The sequence below is a fragment of the Pseudochaenichthys georgianus genome, chromosome 10 (assembly GCF_902827115.2).
Source record: "Pseudochaenichthys georgianus chromosome 10, fPseGeo1.2, whole genome shotgun sequence".
In the NCBI taxonomy this organism is placed as follows: domain Eukaryota; kingdom Metazoa; phylum Chordata; class Actinopteri; order Perciformes; family Channichthyidae; genus Pseudochaenichthys; species Pseudochaenichthys georgianus.
Genome location: NC_047512.1, coordinates 12098789 through 12119360, shown reverse-complemented (window position 1 = coordinate 12119360; position 20572 = coordinate 12098789). Strand labels below are relative to the sequence as shown.

Here is a 20572-nt window from a genome sequence, read left to right as displayed (position 1 = left end):
TGTGTGTGTGTGTGTGTGTGTGTGTGTGTGTGTGTGTGTGTGTGTGTGTGTGTGGAGACACTGTGATGGATCGTTTGAGCTACAGTATGTGAAACTCAAGGCATATGCTCAAACGGGAGCTGCCTGGACGCTGCAATCATGTTACGCATACTATCCGTGCTGAGTGTGCTGACTTTTCGTACAATGTCCCACTGTCTGGCTACCTGCATAAAGTCAAGTGCTCGGCGCAGTTGTCGGCGAAATGTCGCTCCTCTGTTTTCATTGAAACAGCTCCTTATATCTGTTAGCGCAGCTAGCTAGCACATATGCTAACAACAATACACGTAAGGTGTGCGTGTTCTCTCTCTCTCGCCAGTCGCCACACATACACACACCCTCCCGGTCCTCCCGATGGCCAGTCCGGGCCTGCCGGTGAGCGTGGAAGTGTCTGAAAGCAGAAGTCTAGAGCAAATAATTGAAAGCAAATATTCAACAATTACACCAATTCTATTTTATATTATATTATTTGCAAGCTCTTGCGGGCCGCATAAAATGATATTGCAGGCCGGATTTGGCCCACGGGCCTTGAGTTTGACACCCCAGATCTAGGTTTGCCAAATAATCTCCTATGTCGGTCATTTTTGACCGGGAACATCATAGGTGTAGCAAAGTTGACTAAAACACAAAAACCTCAATGAAAGTGGTGATCAGCAAATGCTATATGTTCAAATGTACACTATGGAGTAAATCATTAGGCTTTGAAGTAATCAAATCTAAAACAGAATATTTATGAATGATAAAAGTAGTCAATCGGTCAGATTTGACCCAAACACGACGAGGGGATAAAAATGAAAGGTGACTTCTCTACAACACCATTGAAGTGGTAGGTTTATTTAATAGTTGGGGTAAAGATAATCATGCATAACTTATTTGTGTAGTGCTGTGTTCACCAGAGCAATGGCAGCCAAGATGGTGATCAGTGAGGGGGAGTGTCCAGCGTTCTACACTTAACTTTATGACCTTCACGAGTGCACCATTTGAATACTCACATTATACTGCATCTTGCCATTTTTGCCTTTGGACACACTCAAGGACTCAAAATAGCACATTTAATTACAGAAGTATGCAAATAAAGACATGGCAATAAAGTACGCTCAGTACTCTCTGCTATTCAATTCTAATCTCTGTAGTTTTGAAACTCCAAAAATCATATCAACAAGTCCCTTGGTATATGGTAAAACAGTTATGAAATGTCGACATGTCGAAATGGGTTAAATATGCCAAAAGAAAGACAAAGACTGATTAGGTTTCTTCAGTTTAGTATTATAAAAAAATCATTTAAAAGGGAAGCAAGAAATCAACACAACTGCCAATTGCGGTTAGATGTTTTTACAGAGCATTGACTGAGACAGTAAGTAGATGACGGTCATGGAGGAAGTAAACATATTTGAACGTTCATAATGTATACAATAGGGCAGAGGAGAAACATCTTGAAACAGTTATGTCTGATGGCCCTAAATAAATCATAACAAAATCATTCCCCCCATGATTTTTAACATTTTCTTTAATGAAAAACACACTTAGTTAGTATTTTAAGATAAAAGACGAAACATACGAACACATGGAATCAAATATTGGTGAAACATCGAATAAAAGAAAAATATCTGTTTGCTGCAATTTTGGCTTTTAGCATTAATCCTAATTTAGTTTAAATCTTTGTCAGAGGTCAGTATTATCAACCAATTTACATTTTTAATAGACTCACATTCAATCAATCAATCAATCAATGTTTATTTATATAGCCCAATATCACAAATGTTACATTTGTCTCAGTGGTCTTCACAGTGTGTACAGAATATCAGTATGACAATACGACACCCTCTGTCCTTAGACCCTCACATCGCACAAGGAAAAACTTCCAAAGAAAACCCAGTTCACATTCAGCATTTAACTTGAGAGTACACACTTTCTTCATTCTCCATCCCTCTCTTCTTTCCTCCTCTTGTAGCCTTCCTTCCAGAGAAATGCACCGCAGCATAGTTCAGATCATGTCCACCTTCAGTCTGTGCAGCAAATAAAATCTCCATTATTAAAAGACAGCTTTGTTGATAATGATTGTTTGATTACATAATTATAATGGTCTATTATTTATTTGTAGCGGACTTCTGCTAAGAGTAACAATCTGTTGCCATAGACACAGTCCTGAAACACAGCAAGCTGTCTAACTTTTTTAAATGATGTTAAACCAATATTAATTGTCAAAGGATTTACGTCTTTAGTAAGAAGCCATGTAATTAACTGGATGATGAGAATTATGTTAATCAAAATAACCAAAAAAGAAAGAATGTCGTATGATTACTTACAATATCCTGCACAGGTTGGCTTGAGTTGTCATGTCTCGAATGCAAAGCGACGTTTTCATTTCCTAAATATGAAAAGAAAACATTAATATTATTAATTTAAACTGAGTTTTCAATACAGATCCCCAGCACATAACTTCAAATTATCTACATTTCATTATGGGGGTTAAGCATATTTGACATAAATGGAGCAACCGATCGTCCGAGAATCGTGCTGCAGATGTTTGCTGATAAATCCATATGATAATATTCAGAATAACAGATTTCCACGTATAAAAAAAACAGATTTGTTAAGTGTAATAGTATCCAAGAACATGAGGTTAAGGTTAATTGTGTCTCTAATGATGTCATGCTTCTAAAACTATTTAAAGTAAAACTAATCGGCGTATTAACATTTTTGACTAAATCAACAAAAGTTACCTTTACATCGTGAACAACCTGCTCTTGAAGTCCGGCGGCAGAATAAAGTAATGTTTCCAATGATAGAAACGACCAAGCAGAGTATTGCTATCGCCAGCGCTATAACTTCAGAGCTTGCATTTCGCTCTAGAAAGCAAAGACATTAAACACATTAATGATGTGGTTCATTGGTTCGTAGACATTAACCTCCATATTAAACAAAATACATCGGTATAACATACCAATTTTCAGTTTTGTTACATCTCCAAATAATATCTCTCCACATGTAGCCGCAGCACAGTAGTAAGTCCCGGCATCAGATGAGCTGAAGTTCTTTGAGAAGTGATAAACACAACTCTTCTGAGTGTCCGGCAACTTCTCACATTCCTCTTGTCTTCTTCCATCAGTGTAGATGATGCTAGGACGAGATTTATCAGAACCGGCTCTGAACCAGAACACACTGATGTTTCCTAGACATGTTTTATTCTCAGAGTCAGAGAGGACCGAACACTGAAGGGTCATCGAGTTTCCTGGAGGAGCTGGATCAGATAATGTCGGCCACTGAACCGAATAGTTTGAAGTCCTCTGAGTGTTTCCTGAAAAATACAAAACTGTTTTAAAAAAATGTGTCCCATTTATTCTGACATTTGTAAAAGTATTAACATGAATCTGCTGATATTTAGCAAATGTTGAGCTGCTTTATTGGTAGAGATTTCCTCAAAGTGAAATTAGATTGTTTAAATATCAATTAGAGCTTCAATAAAGATAAAGCAGAGGATAGAACTTAATTACCAAGTTTTAACAATATGTTTAAAGATATAGTGCATGGCAGAATTTGCAACACTCTTAGGGTTGAGTGGTTAACACTGTAATTTTCTTAATATATTCAACATAGCTGGTAAATAAATCAACATCCAAAGTAAATACAAATATCTGAAAACAAATACAATAATTTAATCTTAATTGTATGTCTAAATGAATTTATATTTTAATTTGTGTTAATATGCAACAGATAATTGAAATGTTACTTTGCTTAAATATTACCAAAGTGCAGCTTTGGATCCGACCCGAAGCATTTACAAAACTCATTCTAATGAACTAGATCACATTTACCTTTTAGTAACAAATGTGTCCCACTCCATACAGGATTTTCATAAAGCTCTGAGATTAAGCAGTGATACATTCCTTCATCTTCTGGGATTGTCCTCCGAATTGTGAGGGTGCTTAACTTGTTATGGCGTTTTACCTCCAATCTTGAGTCAGAAGTCTCTGGTGCAAACTCAAGTTTTGTAAATCCGAGCAGTGTCACAATTAATGTCAGAGTCTCTCCAGCATTTTGTTTGAACCAGTAGAGCTTTCTACTGCTAAACTCAATAGTAGGCAGAGCACACGTGAAGGTCACAGATTCATCAAGAGGAACTGTAGTCACTGGAACCAGCGTATCTGAAATAAATGACAGAATACAACACGTGAAACAGGACACACATCATGCAAGAACACAAAAATGAACCCCAATAGTAAGCATGCACATTTTTGCTGAATACTTGCTCTTACATCCTTGATGAAGAAAAAGCAGTGTTGCCCATAACAGCAACATCTTGATATTGTCTCTTGTTGGGAAACTTTTGGGTATTTCAGTGAGTACAAATGTTGAAGTCACATGATCATGATTGTGTGTGTCAGAGTGTACCATGCATCTGATTGGCTCTCATATAATCAAGATTCAAAAGTGCACTTCCTGTCTCACTTGTTGTGAAGCATATCATCTCATTCTTCTCAATTGACCAAAGTAATTTTAGCACATTATCCAAACCAGGTTAGCTGTTAGAGACAAAGTATATCCAGTTAAAGAACATGAGCATTTCTTACTTCTCAGAGTAAGAAAAACTAAATAATTAATGTAGGATATATGTGTGTACACAACAGTACAAACCATAAAGAGTAAAATAGATAAGGTAATTCAAAGTGTCTCTTGAGTGTTGTTTTAGCAAGAGACAGCTTGCTACTATTATTGCTAGCGTGTTTAGCAACAAACTGTAAATCTCACTATTGTACAGGAAGTGGAATTCTCTTAGCTACTTCGCTTTGGTAGCTTTTCTTTTGTCACTGTTTTTTTAATCTAAATGTATAAAGGATGTGTAAAGAGACATTTTAGATAGAGCCAAATGGGGCAATATATAGAAATGTAACTTAGGTAAGACATTGACCCTTACAAATTACAGGGGCTTTTTGCTAATGTTAAGGTAACTGAATGTTACAATTTGATGTTTTCTAAGCATGCATAATTAATCTAGCTGTGTTTTGAACAATGAAACACTTACAGTAACTATAGCCTACATATAGGCTTATTACATTAAAAAATATATTGTATTAATTGTGAAGAATTGTGTTACTCAGCAGTTTCTTTGGTCACTTTAATTAAACAGCCAGTGGATGTCACTCTAACCCTTAGCCTCCAAAATAGTTCATGTTGATGACACATTTCTATTAGCTGTCAAGGAGTAAGTAGAGATACTGCTCCCACTAAGATAGTGGTGAGTACATAAAAGTTGCCCAGCAAATGAATGATTCAGATATGTGTCTTTGTACGCTGGAAGATAGCAATAGTTGCCTCTACCTAAATCAAATGGGATTATGAACTATGGCAGAAAAAAAGGTCTCTGGCAAAAAAAAGTATGGAACTTAAACATTTTGTTCAGCAAGAAAATCTTCACAAAGGATCACAACTTTAAAATGATTGAAGTATACATATAATTGTCAGCAGTTAAGCGCTAAGGTTAAAAGAGGCGGCTGTGGCTCAGGAGGTAGAGTGGTCGTCCTCTAACCAGAGGTTGGTGGTTTTACATGTGTCCTTCTGTCTCAAAAGACTAGAAAACCACTATTTACATCTTTAAACAACATACACCAAGCTCATCTAACTGCTAAAGGTAGACTTCAGCATGCTGCCGTTTAATGAGTCTCAGTTAGCCCTTTGTTAGCGACTACCATTTATACGTCCATCCATTCATCCATCCATCCATCTTTTCCTGCTTATCCGTGGTCGGGTCGCGGAGGTAGCAGTTCCAGCAGAGAGCCCCAAACGTTCCTTTCCCTGGCCACCTCAACCCCTCTGACTGGGGGATCCCAAGGCGCTCCCAGGCCAGCGAAGAGATATAATCCCTCCACCTGGTCCTAGGTCTACCCCTTGGTCTCTTCCCAGCTGGACGTGCCTTAAACACCTCCCTAGAGAGGTGCCCAGGTGGCATCCTTACTAGGTGCCCGAACCACCTCAACTGGCTCCTTTCGACGCGAAGGAGGAGCGGTTCAACTCCGAGTCCCTCCCTGATGACCGAACTTCTCACCTTATCTCTAAGGGAGACACCAGCCACCCTGCGGAGAAAACCCATCTCGGCCGCTTGTATCCACGATCTCGTTCTTTCGGTCATGACCCATCCTTCATGGCCATAGGTGAGGGTAGGAACGAAAATGGCCCGGTAGACAGAGAGCTTTGCCTTCTGGCTCAGCTCTCTTTTCATCACAACGGTGCGGTAAAGCGACTGCAGTACCGCTCCCGCTGCTCCGATTCTCCGGCCCATCTCACGCTCCATTGTTCCCTCACTCGAGAACAAGACCCCGAGACACTTGAACTCCTTCGCTTGGGGTAAGGACTCATTCCCTACTTGGAGTGGACAGTCCATCGGTTTCCTGCTGAGAACATGGCCTCAGATTTGGAGGTGCTGATCCTCATCCCAGCCGCTTCACACTCGGTTGCGAACCGATCCAGTGAGTGCTGAAGGTCGCAGACCGATGAAGCCATCAGAACCACATCATCTGCAAAAAGCAGTGGTGCAATCCTTAGTCCACCAAACTGCAGACCCCCTCCCCCACGACTACGCCTCGAAATCCTATCCATGTATATTAAAAACTGGATTGGTGACAAAGCGCAGCCCTGGCGGAGGCCAACCCTCACCAGAAATGGGTCCGACTTACTGCCGAGGACCCGGACACAGCTCTCGCTTTGGGAGTACAGAGATTGGATGGCCCTGAGCAGAGACCCCCTCACCCCATACTCCCGCAGCACCTCCCACAGTAACTCCCTGGGAACCCGGTCATACTTCTTCTCCAAGTCTACAAAACACATGCAGACACTTTTAAGTTTAATTTTTTTTACATTTTTTTTAGATGTTATTAAATATGTGTCCTTTGATGCCAATCTTTTCATATTTTTTGTTTTGAATCACACGACCGCCCTTCAAGCCAATCAGAATCGAGCTGCCGCTGCTGAGAGTGAAACTGAGTATCTGCTCAGCTTTTGGAGTGAGAGCTAGTGAATATTTCGCTCTGCAACTGGATGAGAGCACAGATGTAGCAAATGTCGCAGAATTGCTTGCATACATCAGATTTATTTAAAAAGACAACTTTGTTGAGGAAATATTATTTTGCAAAGCACTGGAAGGTAGGACCACATGAAGAGACATTGTCCAAGTTTTAGATGAGTACATTATCTCAAATGGACTTGACTGGAGTGATAGCTTTGATCAGGCAGAAGGCCCCAAATGTAGTGGCAACACACTGCATGTTCCATCGGGAGGCACTTGTACACATCATTTAAAAAAAAAATTGCAACAGGGGGGTCCCCGCCAGAGGATAATGCTATATGGGGGTCCTTGGCATGGCAACGTTTGGGAACCCCTGCCTTAGAGTAAACCTTCCCGGGGAGGCTGAGTAATAGGCACACACCCTCTGATCCCCCTTTTGAAAAGGGGAACCACTCCTTCGGTACTGTTTCCGACTTCCGCGCAATGTTGATGAGACGTGTCAACCATGACAGTCCCTCAACACCCAGAGCCTTCAGCATTTCTGGGCGGATCTCATCCACCCCCGGGGCTTTTTACTGTGGAGTTGTTTGACGACCTCAGTGACCTCCCCCCGGGAGATTGGTGTTGATCCCCCGTCATACTCCAACTCTGCCCGTACCATAGAGGGCGGAGTTGTCGGGTTCATGAGTTCCTCAAACGCCCCAACACTCCATCAGTTGAGGTCAACAACGTCTCATCCTTACTGTACACAACTTGGATGGTCCCCTGATTCCCCCTCCTGAGGTGTCCGACATTTTTCCAGAACAACTTTGGTGCCGCCCGAAAGTCCTTCTCCATGTCTTCTCCGAACTTCTCCCACACCCGCTGCTTTGCCTCGGCCACGGATGAGGCTGCTGCCCTTCGGGCCTGTCGGTACCTTGCAACTGCCTCGGGAGTCCCCCGGGATAACAAATCCCTGAAGGCCTCCTTCTTCAGTCGGACGGCTTCCCTGACCACCGGTGTCCACCAGGAGGTTCGAGGGTTACCGCCCCTTGAGGCACCTAAGATCTTGAGACCACAGCTCCCCGCCGCGGCTTCGGCAATAGAGGCTTTGAACACCGACCACTCTGGTTCAATGTCCCCAACCTCCACAGGAATGCCCAAAAATCTCGGCCGGAGGTGTGAGTTGAAGGCCTCCTGAACTTGGGCCTCCTCCAGACGTTCCCAGTTCATCCGAACTACACGTTTGGGCTTACCAGGTCTGTCCAGAGGCTTCCCCCGCCACTCGACCCAACTCACCACCAGATGGTGATCAGTTGACAACTCCGCCCCTCTCTTTACCCGAGTTTCCATTTATACGTAACTTCTTAAAAGTTCACAAGACTTGTATTTACTGATGAATTTTATGCTGTAGACTTTAATAATCTTTTAAGCTTTAGTTAACAAAAGACATATTTCGGGCATCGCACCAAAAACCCTTACTTTCAGGTGATGCTTCTGGTGTAATAAGCTAACAAATGTACGTGTTCTCCTGCAGAACTATATAGTGAGCAATTCATTGAGATTTTAGAAATCTATCATCGTCTTTATGCAAAGTGTCTGCTAGTGTTGTCGCTTAATTGTAATTTTATATATTGGTAAAAAGCTTTGTCGGATTGTTATCAGAAAGCAGTTCACATGCCATGGACACAAATGTTGGTTCGTTGATGGAATTTGAGTGCCCTATATAATAGTGGATTCATCTATACAGAAGTGATACACACATAAAATGGCAGACAGGAAATACAGCGCACTAGAATCACGAAGTGATTCAAGATTCAGCCCGTTTTCTTCAGCACACTTTCCTAACTGTGTTTACGTACAGCGTTGAGCAGGAATCAGCCTTGAAACCAGGAAATGAGTAAGTACTTAACCACTTCTCTCGTCTTAAAGTCAATGGTCAATGGTTTTTAGTGAGAGGCCTTAATTAATTAAATAAAATATGTCAGTAAAGGCAGCACTTGAGAACGACTGCAGCTTCTGCGTGTCATAAAACCGGCTTTGCTAACAACTGACTAAATGAGAATACTCAACGTCATCATGCAAAAAACGAGTGAGCCTTGAGTAAAGCGGTGGTGACTTCCAGCCATGCGAATGTAATGTAGTTTGTTTATCACCTATTGTAAGCTTTTTACTTCTGCTCATTGCATTTATGCTTCAAAAGTAATAGAAAAAATGATACGCATTATGTAAAGATTATCTTGCTGAGCAGAACTTGCAAGTATCATAAACAGATCCTATTTTCAAAAATACTCCAAAATCAAATGGAAAAATACAATTTATTTTTGTCGAGGGATCCCTTGCCGTGCTACCTTCTGGGTCGGCCCACAAAACTGACATCTCTGCACCACTCTATTCTCCTTTGTATTGAATTAATGTTTCCATCTGTGTAATAATTCTACTTGTGGTAGTTTCCATGTATTTATTATAAAACAGAGCCCTTGCTAGGTTAGACTAGGAGTGTTCATCCAAGTGTGTATGGCTTGGCCGAGGCCATAGATCCTCTTTCCGTTTCATTATCAATGTTAAGCCGTAATGATATCAGCATTGAAAAACAGCTTTTGTTTCTCCCTTTTCTCTCTTTCAAATGTCTCTAAAAAAGGCCCAGATGGCTCAAAGGATATCCTTTTATAAAATAAAAACATATGTTGAACTTTGATGAAACATTAAACACTTTTAACTTATTTATATGATGTGGTGTTCACCGGAGCAACAGCACAAGCGGCTGGCCTCGCCACGTCTGAAGTAGCCCGATTAGTGTGAGATGTGTCCAGAACAGTGTTATGAGTGCAGCATTCAGGTACGCATAGCACATACACTTTGGGACGCTGTTATGCACTCAAACTGAAAATTCAACTACAGAAGTACGTACATTGAGATACATCACTTGATTGGGTCATTCTCTGTTATGAAGTATTGGCTCTTCTGCACTCTGCTTGTAGTGGAGCTGTTACGCTGTTACAAAGTTCAACGGTGGTCACTGGAACCAGCGTATCTGAAAAGAAATGACTGCATACACTTTGTAAAGCAGTAAAGAGGTATATATATATATATATATATATATATATCATTTACTTTTCTTAATCCATATTGACATCACCATGGAAAAACATGTAAACATTTAAAGCTTGGTTGGATGCTAGTCAATCGGAAGCTATTGGTGCCTGTTTATGTGGATAATTATGTAAATGATGCTGTATGATCTCCTTTTGTTGTTCTATTTATGTTTTTATGTTTCATGTGGAACTACTTGAGCAGGTCTCCCTTGGAAAAGAGATCAATGATCTCAAAGGGATTTATCTGTATAAATAAAGGTTTGAAATGAAATGAAAACAGTTTTTATGCAAGCCTTCTGGATTATTGGGTATTTTGTGTGTTACACTTATGTAGGCTATATGATGTTAACAAATATGTACACATTTAATGAACTTTGACCTGAGTTTGGCTGACCTATGTGAGCAAAAGTATAATGCAGAGCTTGTTTAGGGGGGGTTAAACATGTGCACTATGTTCAGAAATCTGAGCTGTATGTGTGAACAGAGCAGCCGGTTCAATTGCTTATCAGTTCGGTATCTGTTGTGACAATTCAATTATTTATTAAGAAAAAAGCAACACATTAACAAATTATCTTTACATAGCATTGACACAGACAGTACACAGATGTGGAAAATGCACATTTAAAGACTTGAAACTTTATGATGTATGTGTTGTTCACAACAAATTACTCACAATGAAACAAATATGTTTCCTACAGTCTACAGTATGTCTATCTACACAAGCTTACAGTAGCTTTTATATTATTTGTGTGTCATGATGATTACTTATGTTTGCAAAACATATACATACAGTACACTCCAATATATTAACTGGATTAATGACATCAGGGGCTAGTACCTTTCTTGAACAGAATGACAATAAATATTACATCTGCAAAGATTAGCAAATCCAGTATTACACCATCAAGCCAACCCAAGAGCCCGGGCATCAGTGTAGATACACTCTTCTTTCATTGCTTTTGCACCCCCAGTCCCTTTGCTAGATTTCCTTCTGATGAAGGTTGGTGCAGAATAAATCAACGCGTCATCATCTGTCTGTGAAAATATAGAGAGAAATGTTATGAGACAACATTTTTAGAGGAAAAACTATGCTAACAACTTTACAGGCTTGTCTTTTACTTTACCTCCTGACCTCGCTGATTTTTACCGGCTGTTCTTTCATTTGTATGCAGAGTAACAGCAGCTGTTATAATGAAACATTACAAAACCCATTAATGTAAGGCAGCTTTTGCCAAATGGGTTTGATATATATTTGTATCAGTGAATGTACTTACTGTTGCAAACACCACAGGATTTCCGCTTCAGTGTCATGATTGCATAAATGAGAAAGGCATTAACAATCACACATATAGCCAAAGCAGCACCTAACAGAGAGATGATGGTATTGTTCTTCTGCTGATTCAACATCAAGTCTGATGACACAATGTGGGGGAAAAAGCAGATAATGAACATTAACATTTGGCATGTGTGAAATTAAGAGCAATTTCTAAATGATTATGTTATGGACCATTACTTGACCTTATTTAATCTCATATGCTACATTACTAATTACAGTTAAACATGATGTAGTTACCTGTAGTGTTGAGTTCTGATCTATTTCCAGAAATGATGTCCTCACATGCGGCCACATCGCAGTGACATGTCTTGTAGAAGCTGTAGACACATTTCTTTTTTGAGGGTCCACCTGGTTCCTTTTCATGTACTTCAACACCGTTTCCTCGAGTATTATTCAAACTTTGATTAAAAGCCTTGAAACAACACAGATTTTGTTCTTCTGGTCGTGTTTTGTTCTCGGAGTCGGAGAGTATTGAACACTGCAGAGTCATAGAGTCTCCAGGACGGACTGGATCAGTTGGAGAAACTGCAGTGCTTTCAGGTTCTGGGGAATGTTGTTTCAGTTAGATAGAAATACGATCATTTTAAAACAAAGCTGCAATCAGTATTAGAGTCATTCTACCAGAAATGTATATTTCCACATCTAAATATACTAAAGACAAATTATGTATTTCTTTCAATTTCAATAACAGGTCATATGGAGAACATGTTAAACTGTTAGGAACACATATTGTCCCATCTCAGCATATTTTTATTATTGAATAAAATCCATTTTTAAATGAGTTTCACCCTTAAGATGTCAGGCCCTGTCACAGACAAATGTGAGTACGGTAGAATGGTTTCCTAATATATTTTTTTAATACATAATAATAATAATAACATTTTCCCATTGATCACATGTCCCTGATTGTATCTAAAATGTTTTTTTAATCCTTTTAAGAATTCTTAGCAACCTATCAGTTAACTGTAGTGGACGGTAAGGAAAGAATAATCACCAGGTAGTCATATTGTTGTAAAGAAAATACTTTTACACCTATTCTTTTTCTAAACAGCTGATGTGGACCCCCCACCTCCAAGCTCACAATTGTAGAGGTTATTTCACTTAAAAAATAAATAAATAGTACATTTCTGTATTATAATTTCCTGTGTGACAGGACTGACCCTGTCGTGACAGGGTTGACAGCTTGTGACAGGACTGACTTAATAGATTTAATTGATTCAGAAAATGTATGTTTGTATTTTTTAAATCTTGTTTTGGTAAGTTTTCCTTTTTAAAATTATTATCATGATTCAATATTAGACTGATGTGGTAATTTAAGGACACACGATGAGATTTGATAGAAATGATATTCTGTACACACTGTGAAGACCACTGAGACAAATGTAACATTTGTGATATTGGGCTATATAAATAAACATTGATTGATTGATTGATTGAAATGTATTGATAACTGCTCGAAGCATTGTTTTAATAAACACATTTATTACAACATAACATTGGTAATCTACAATTCATTTCATTTAATAATTGATTAATTGTCAGCTTAAAAAATGTTTTTCAATTAAGTAATTTAACAGTTCAATACAATTTCATTTTGTTTTTGAAAGCGAAAAAAAACAAAACACACTGCATGCATGTCATTATTTCAATTGGAGCTAATGACAAGTACGAGGAAACATTTTTTCATCTTCTATTTTGCCAATTTGGCCCTAACTTATTTTTTTATCTCATGATGACGGCTGGTCACGGTTAAATTAAACAAATTACTTCCTCAAATAGGTACCAGATCATGTCTTCTCTTGCGCGCCCGACACTGCCTCTGTCTCTCAGCTGCACTGACTGGAGCCATTAAACTGCAATTTCCATGAATTAAAACAAATTACTGCCATTGTTACTTAAAGATAATAACCCCCATTACAATATTAACAGGTATTTAAAGGTCCCCTATTATACTGTTTTTCATTAATATATATTAGAGGTCTCAGATATACAAAATATGCCTCTGAAGTGTTTGGCTGTTTTTTTTTACAGTGCCTGACATGACAGGTCAGGGCTTGACGTGACAGGGCCTGACCGTCGGCCATTTTAACTGCCATTACTCAGCATTTCAACATGTTAGCTTAAAAATAGTTAGCTTGCTAGCAAGGGATTTTAGTCAACTTTAATACATTTTTTAAAAACAATATAATCCTTTTCTGGGATATTTGAACGTGACAGCACCTAACCCTTTAGCTTGTCCACGTAAAAGAAAAAGGTGTAAAAACAAGATTAAAATATTAAAATTCAAGGACAGAATTGACCCACTTCAAGGACAGCTCCTCCTTAGTCAGATGATGTAACTCCTTCACAATCATGTTCTTAAAGGTGTATTACACCATTTTTTAAGGAGTATTTTATGAAGCGTGACAGGACTGACCAAAAACATGGGGACTGTTGTAAAACAACAAATTTTGGTCAAATGTAAGCATTATTCAATGTTTTCAATGAACTGTGGTAAAAGATAACAAGTTAAATGTGTTATTAATGACGTTTGTTTTTAAAATAAAAGTTTTTAGTTCATTAAGAAATGTAAACCCCTCGCTCCAATTTGGCTGGGGACAGGCAATTTTTAAGAACTTCTATTTTTCAAAAGTGTTTTTCAATAAATTAAAAAACACCTGAAATCCTAATGAATCACAGACCTATGTACAAACAACTCACACAACACAACTATCTCATCAGTTTTAAGATATTTTATGGATTATAATTTGTATTCACTGTAACAATCCCAGGACAGATAATATACGTTTCTGGTAGAATGTCCCATTAGGTAAATAAATTGGCATTCAAGTAAATGTATTATTACTTCATAATTATACTGTCTCAAATAAAAATTCCTTGAGTGAGATTACAAGTATCTCATTAAAGATACTTCCTTAGATGCAATGTATTTTTTTACTGGCTATCTTATTTCTTGCTGTCAGACAATCAGTGTCGTCAATTTGAGCTTCAGTTAACATAAAGATTAATTATAGTTAACTAAGTAATAGTAGTTCAAAATGTGTGTCCTAATCTTGCAAAATAGAAGTGCATACATTTCTTTGCAAATCTACTTAAGAGTAAAAATGATACTGAAAATAAACAATTTTTACATTCTAGTTGTTTATATGGAAAAAGAAACTAAAGTACATGAAACAGGAATTGTAATACGTTACTAATTAACTGGCTGTAATGAAATAAGTATATTTACCTTTAACTCTTAGGTCAGTTTGTGTCATGAATATGATGTTCTGTTGGCTTATTTGAATACAGTAGTAGACCGCAGCATCACTTAGCTTTGCTTCTTTAATATGTAGAACAAATAGTTCACGCTCTTCTGTAGCTGTGATGCGATCATTAATCTTAAGGCTAAATGTCTTTCCTAAAACTTCAGGAAAGTCTCCAGAAACAATCCTGATCCAAAACAAGCTTCCCGTAGACTTGCGGGGACATGTCAGCTCCACAGAAACTCCAACACCAACAGTCTTTGTCTCAATTTTTTTTTTTTTTGTGCATCCTGAAAATACATTTTACATTAACCACAGAGAAGAAATGAGCTCTCAATTATTGTAAACATGGACACACATCTGAAAATCAATAGACATTTTTACATGTACTTACGTCCCACTGCTAGCATCAGCAGTAAATAAAATATGATCCTCATTTTCTGTTTATTCCACTTGAGACTGGTGCAATTTTGACACGCATTAAAAATGATTCACTATAATGTCATGATATCAAGTGGGAGGTAACAGTTTCAGAGCAATCTCATTGGCCTCCTAAGTCGCCTTTTATCACAGCGGAAATATAATGAACCATCAACTGCCTTGTGCAGCCTAAACACATGAAACAAAACCAACAGCCCACTTTTCATGTTGGGTTTCTATTGCTGACACAGAGTTAAAACAGTAAATGATCTGATGTTATTGTGAAATACACTTATAAACAAACAGAAAAACCAAAGAGACAAAATCACACAATACATTTTCTGTTCCATATATTTAGTATTTATTTGTTGCGTGGCCTTATCACCAGATATCTTCAACTAGCAAGCAGTTATATGTTTGTGATTCATTGTCTTAACATTGTTTTATGCGATATTTTAAGATTTTTCAAATGTTTCCACACACAAATAAATTAATGTGCATAATAAACATGTTGACTGAAACGCACATAGTCATAGATACGCAGTTCATTTAAAAATATGAATCATAACAATAGGACTTAAATTGTTCAGTTTGATTAATCTACATTTGGAAAGTATTTGTTACACTATTACACAACAATAGAGAAGCTGCCTATGCGGAATATAATGGACTCCTCGTGATAACCTGCCCACTCTGCCTGTCAGTCACCTGTAGCAAACATAGCAGACAGATGAGAGCTCTACCACATGGTATTACCTTTATACATAGTGGAGAGAAAGGCAAGAACAGCGCACCACTTTATTAAAGATCCTTAAGTGTTTTTAAATGAATAACAGGAACACCGACTGCAGTCAAACTCTGGCATTAGAAGTATTACTAGAAGTGAGACCCCATCATCCCAGCCACAAACTGTTGTGTCTGCTTCCGTCTGACAGGCGGTGACGCAGCATCAGGTCTGAAGCCACCAGACTCAGAGACAGTTTCATCCCACAGGCCAGAAGACTGCTTAATGCCCGAGCTCTGTTAAGTGCCTCCATAACCTACAGCATGCATCTCTCTACATCTTACACTTGATTTATCTTAATGTTAATCACAATAAACAGTATTTGATTTTTTCACTATTTAATTGTACATGTTTATAGACTCCTGCATTTACTTGGTCACTTTCAACATTCTCTGCATTATTTAGTTTATTGTTTTTATTTGATTTCTGACATGTATAGTTTACGTCAAAAGCATTACTTGCCCATTGGTCTTAACATAATCTGCACTATTCTACAGTTTCTTCTTGCACTTAATTATTTTTTTTATTTTTTATGTCCTATATATATATTATGTTGCGTTGTTGGAGGAGCTTGGGATTCAAGTTTGTCATTGCCATATCTACACTGGAGCATTGTAGGCTTAGAAGAAGCCTCAAAGCATACCTTACCTTGGGATCCTCAGCCTTTTTGGAAATATAAAATTTTTACAGAGCAATGCTGTTGCTTCTAACAAGAGAAATCATATGCTTTGTACCATCTACACTTTTCTTTGTGTGCACAGCACTGCCTGCATTTGGCAAGCTGACAGAAACAGATTGACATGCATTCACAGTCACTACTGACAGACAAATGATGCATGGAAACTTAGGGACTGTTGTGGTTTGGCTTCAAACTAAGGTGTCAACAGAGAGGGGCTTCTGCCTTTCGCACTCTCTGTTTTAGCCTCAGGAAACTCGGCATGCACTGCTGATTTTAAAAGTGGAATAATAAAACATTTCAGTAAAGGGTAAAGTCATGACATGACCGTATTTTTGTCAAGTGCAGGACTTAAGTTTGCCAGATAATCAACACAAATCTGTCTGAATGCTTTAAAAAAATCTGCTCCGATGCGCTATTAATGCAGCACTTATAGCAGAGTACTCTGGCAGATGCATAAGAGTAGATGGTAGCCTCTTTCTCTTCGTACTTTTACTGAGCACATTGAAAACTAATTAGCAGTTTCTTTCAACTTCCCCCTCACTACATATCGATTTGAACCCAATAGTCAGGTGTGTTCTGAGTAAACAGCGTTGGGCCTGTCTGTCAGTGTAGCCGTTGCATGTGGCGTTGCTTGTTCTCACACCAGACATGAAAGGGCTTTACAAAGTGATGAGAGGCTAGAAGGAAGAAGTTTTCAGTTGCCCCCCGCCATTTCTTCATGCTTCATTTTTAGACATGTTTTATAAAGTTGTCGTGGCTAAAACACGGACATGCAATGGGTAAGTTGTAGTTCATGTTCAGTATATTAGCAGCTGAGCCACTGCCCCTGCCATGTATTTCATTTGTCACAATCTCCTATGTACCACATTTCACTGCAATTCCTAGTGTAGTGATTTCACACAACACAAAAATATTCGACGTACCTATGCGCTATATGAAAAGTGGGGTATTAAAAAACTGACCAGGATACATCCTATGGAAACATTTGTCCAGATATTTCACTCTGGATCAATGTGTGGTCTAACCGGCAGACCCTTGCCCCAATTGTTGCTGAAATACTCGTTTCATATATACATAACTAACAGCATGGGTTAATGTTAATGGTCAAATGAGGGACATGTTGTGTATTTTAAGAATGATTTGTGAACAGCTTTACCGTATTTATGCACATATTTAGGTGTAGAATATCACCATTAATGCTATAACAATTTGCGTCATGTAACCAATATACTTTTATTTATTAAAAAAAAAAGGTTATACAATGATTTTAAGCAGATTGGACATCATTTCAAAATGATATATATTTTTTGTTTCCAGGTTATAACATTTCTCCAATTTCTGAAAGTGAAGCAACAGATTTACAACATTGTAAGTGTGATGGAAACTTCTGAAGCAATGGAGACGAAAATCAGACACTGGGTGAGCTGGAACTATGATGGCAAACACTGATGGTTTATTATGGAGTTACGGCCGGAGAACTGACAAGACGTGTTGCCACCACGAGGTGACACAGCGGTTGCCAAACCAACTCTGAAGATCTCTACCCCAGACCCATGTATTTAGCTGGTTCTGAGAGAATAATCAATATTGAGCATAACAAGATAAAACAGGCAAAGCACTAAAACACCTCTATCAGCTGACGCCAACAGGCAGGAATAGGGAGACAAAACACTGAGAGCACAGCAGCCCAAGGTGCAGGCCTGTGCTCATTGAGGGCAGTACAAACTGACTGGGTCAAAGGTATGGGCCTAGGAAGATATCCCCAACAGTAAGCTTTAATCAGAAAGTCCAGTATATTGTTAGTCCATCACTAAAGACCTGACATCGGTGTAGATCGTCTCTCCCTCTGCTGATTTTTTATTCTTCCTGTCTGCTCTGCCAGTTTTCCTCTTCGTGAAAGTTGGTGCAGAATAAGTTACTGAGTCCTCCTCTCTCTGCAAAAATGTATGGAAAAATGTTTGAGATGGGATTAACATGTAGAAAATAAAATGAGTCAACAACTTTTTTCAGTCACATCTTCTCTTTTTGACCGTACCTGCTGCCTCTGCTGATCACCGCTGGCTGGTACGGGATTTGTTTGCAGAGAAAGAGAAGCTGTATTTTGAAATAAAATACATTTGATGACATATGATGTAAGTACAATTACACACATTTGTAATGTAAATATAATGTAAAAAAGTTAGCTTTGCCAAATAACTGTCTGATAGATTGAGGTATAAGAAACGTTCTTTACCGTTGCAACAATCACAAGTTTTCATCTTCATCGTATAAATCAGGAAGACGATAACAATCAGACTTATAGCCAAAGCAGCAGCTAACAGAAGCAGAACTACGATGGCCTGCTGATCCCACAACGTAGGTGCTAAAATCATGGAGAAAAGGAGCAAATGTGAAAAATCACAATGCATGTAAATTGGATTTTGGTTGATAAGGGTTTTCACCAGATCCAAATGAATGATTATTAAAGATGTGTAAACGCTCTGCAGTTACCTTCAATGTCCAGTTTTGTTCCATTTCCAAATAATATCTCCCCACATGTGGCCACAGCACAGTAATAAGTCCCAGCATCAGAGGAGCGGAAGTTTTTAGAGAAGTTGTAGATACATTTCCGTGGAGAGCTAGCCTCAGGACTATTCTCACAATCATCTCCGCTGTTTTTATGGGTGTAAATGAGACTGGGATGAGATTCATCTGATCCGGCTCTGAACCAGTACACTCTGGTTTCTCCTGGACAAGTTCTGCTCTGAGATTCAGAGAGGACTGCACACTGCAGAGTCACCGAGTCTCCTGGAAGGACCGGATCAGACTGATGGCCATGAATAATGGCAGTGATATCTGGTTCAGGGCCTGGAAATGATAAATATATAGATAAAGTATACGTTTTTAAAGAAAGGTGAAATCTACGTTTGCTGTATTTCATTTCAGAAATCAGAAATCATTCACACATTTCCCTCTGAGGTAATTTATAATGTGTGGGTAAATACAAAAGACAAAAATAGTAAGCTACCATATTAAACAAAAGGGGTTTAGTACATAACACATTAAGAAAGTAGTAAAATACAATTGTGTTATGTAGCAGACAGTAATAACAAAGATAAACAGTATAAATGATTTACCTTTAACTCTCAGAAATGTTGCATTCAAAAATGTCATGTCAAGTTTGTTTACTTTTAGGCAGTAGTAAACTCCAGTATCGCTTGGCTCTGTTTTTCTTATTTGCAGGAGAAAGGTTCCAGGCCCTTGTTTTGCTGTAATGCGAGTAGTCTTGTTAACACCATCATAATCAAAAGATAATGTTCCTCCCAAGACTTCAGGGACGTTTCCAGGACCATGCCTGATCCAGAACATGTATGTTGGATCCAAGGATTTCTCGCGTGAACAAGTCAAAGTCACATCATCCCCAACACCAACAGTGTTTGTCTCCAAGATCTGATCGTGTGTGCATCCTGAAAAATATAATAAACACACAGATGATTGCTTTGTGATACATTAAGAGTAATTAGCACCCTGCTGAATCATTATTAGAACATGACAAATAATATAATATATCTCAAGTCTAGATACTTACGCCCCACTCCAAGCATCAGCAGTAAATAAACTATGATCAGCATTTTCTGGTCAATCCACTCGTAGCTGCCGGTAAATTAAATCGTATTTGAGTAGATTTGTCTTAATGTAATCATATGAAGTGGGAGGTTACAATTTTAGAGCAACCTGATTGGCTTCTCCTTATTTCATTGTACCACCACAGTGGAAATAATATCACCCTTTGTTCCAACCTAAACACATGAAACAAGACCAAAAGCAAGCTTCTGTTTTTATGTTTGATGTTTTTTTTCCTTTAACTGGCACAGAGCGTAAACACACAAAACAGAACAATCGAAAAACTATCTTGATTCTCTTTTCATGGCCAGATGGACTTTTTTGATGGGGTGAATATTGCTGCTGTCCAGTATGATAAACACATGAGTGGCACATTTAGGCTGTCTGAGGAGCTA

The 20572-nt window shown here is 38.5% G+C and overlaps 3 protein-coding genes across 3 annotated transcripts; all 3 read right to left on the bottom strand.

Moving 5' to 3' along the window:
• Positions 1 to 1281: 1281 nt before the first annotated feature.
• Positions 1282 to 4335, bottom strand: LOC117453744 (uncharacterized). The gene is made up of 6 exons (XM_034092706.2): positions 4293 to 4335; positions 3852 to 4181; positions 2981 to 3334; positions 2760 to 2885; positions 2343 to 2404; positions 1282 to 2042 (listed from the first exon to the last, which is right to left on the bottom strand). Exons 1-6 carry the CDS (start codon positions 4333 to 4335, stop codon positions 1920 to 1922), a joined length of 1038 nt encoding a protein of 345 aa, XP_033948597.1. The 3' UTR covers positions 1282 to 1919.
• Positions 4336 to 10678: 6343 nt separating this feature from the next.
• On the bottom strand, positions 10679 to 15143 carry LOC117453746 (uncharacterized). The gene is made up of 6 exons (XM_034092708.1): positions 15086 to 15143; positions 14676 to 14981; positions 11684 to 11989; positions 11385 to 11522; positions 11235 to 11293; positions 10679 to 11145 (listed from the first exon to the last, which is right to left on the bottom strand). Exons 1-6 carry the CDS (start codon positions 15126 to 15128, stop codon positions 11014 to 11016), a joined length of 984 nt encoding a protein of 327 aa, XP_033948599.1. The 5' UTR covers positions 15129 to 15143; the 3' UTR covers positions 10679 to 11013.
• Positions 15144 to 17788: 2645 nt separating this feature from the next.
• LOC117453743 (uncharacterized) lies at positions 17789 to 20203 on the bottom strand. Its single transcript, XM_034092705.2, has 6 exons — positions 20143 to 20203; positions 19691 to 20020; positions 19065 to 19421; positions 18808 to 18936; positions 18610 to 18668; positions 17789 to 18508 (listed from the first exon to the last, which is right to left on the bottom strand). Exons 1-6 carry the CDS (start codon positions 20183 to 20185, stop codon positions 18374 to 18376), a joined length of 1053 nt encoding a protein of 350 aa, XP_033948596.1. The 5' UTR covers positions 20186 to 20203; the 3' UTR covers positions 17789 to 18373.
• Positions 20204 to 20572: the final 369 nt, after the last annotated feature.

Excerpts from the sequence above, each read along its gene's own strand:
- LOC117453744 (XM_034092706.2), bottom strand. The coding sequence starts at position 4,335 with ATGTTGCTGTTATGGGCAACACTGCTTTTTCTTCATCAAGGAT. Across the intron at positions 3,335-3,851 it reads GACACATTTGTTACTAAAAG|GAAACACTCAGAGGACTTCA; the intron begins GTAAATGTGATC and ends TGTATTTTTCAG. Across the intron at positions 2,886-2,980 it reads TGTAACAAAACTGAAAATTG|AGCGAAATGCAAGCTCTGAA; the intron begins GTATGTTATACC and ends TTTGCTTTCTAG.
- LOC117453746 (XM_034092708.1), bottom strand. The coding sequence starts at position 15,128 with ATGAGGATCATATTTTATTTACTGCTGATGCTAGCAGTGGGAC. Across the intron at positions 11,523-11,683 it reads ATCAGAACTCAACACTACAG|ACTTGATGTTGAATCAGCAG; the intron begins GTAACTACATCA and ends TTGTGTCATCAG. Across the intron at positions 11,146-11,234 it reads AAAATCAGCGAGGTCAGGAG|ACAGATGATGACGCGTTGAT; the intron begins GTAAAGTAAAAG and ends ATATTTTCACAG.
- LOC117453743 (XM_034092705.2), bottom strand. The coding sequence starts at position 20,185 with ATGCTGATCATAGTTTATTTACTGCTGATGCTTGGAGTGGGGC. Across the intron at positions 19,422-19,690 it reads AACATTTCTGAGAGTTAAAG|GCCCTGAACCAGATATCACT; the intron begins GTAAATCATTTA and ends TATCATTTCCAG. Across the intron at positions 18,509-18,609 it reads GTGATCAGCAGAGGCAGCAG|AGAGAGGAGGACTCAGTAAC; the intron begins GTACGGTCAAAA and ends ACATTTTTGCAG.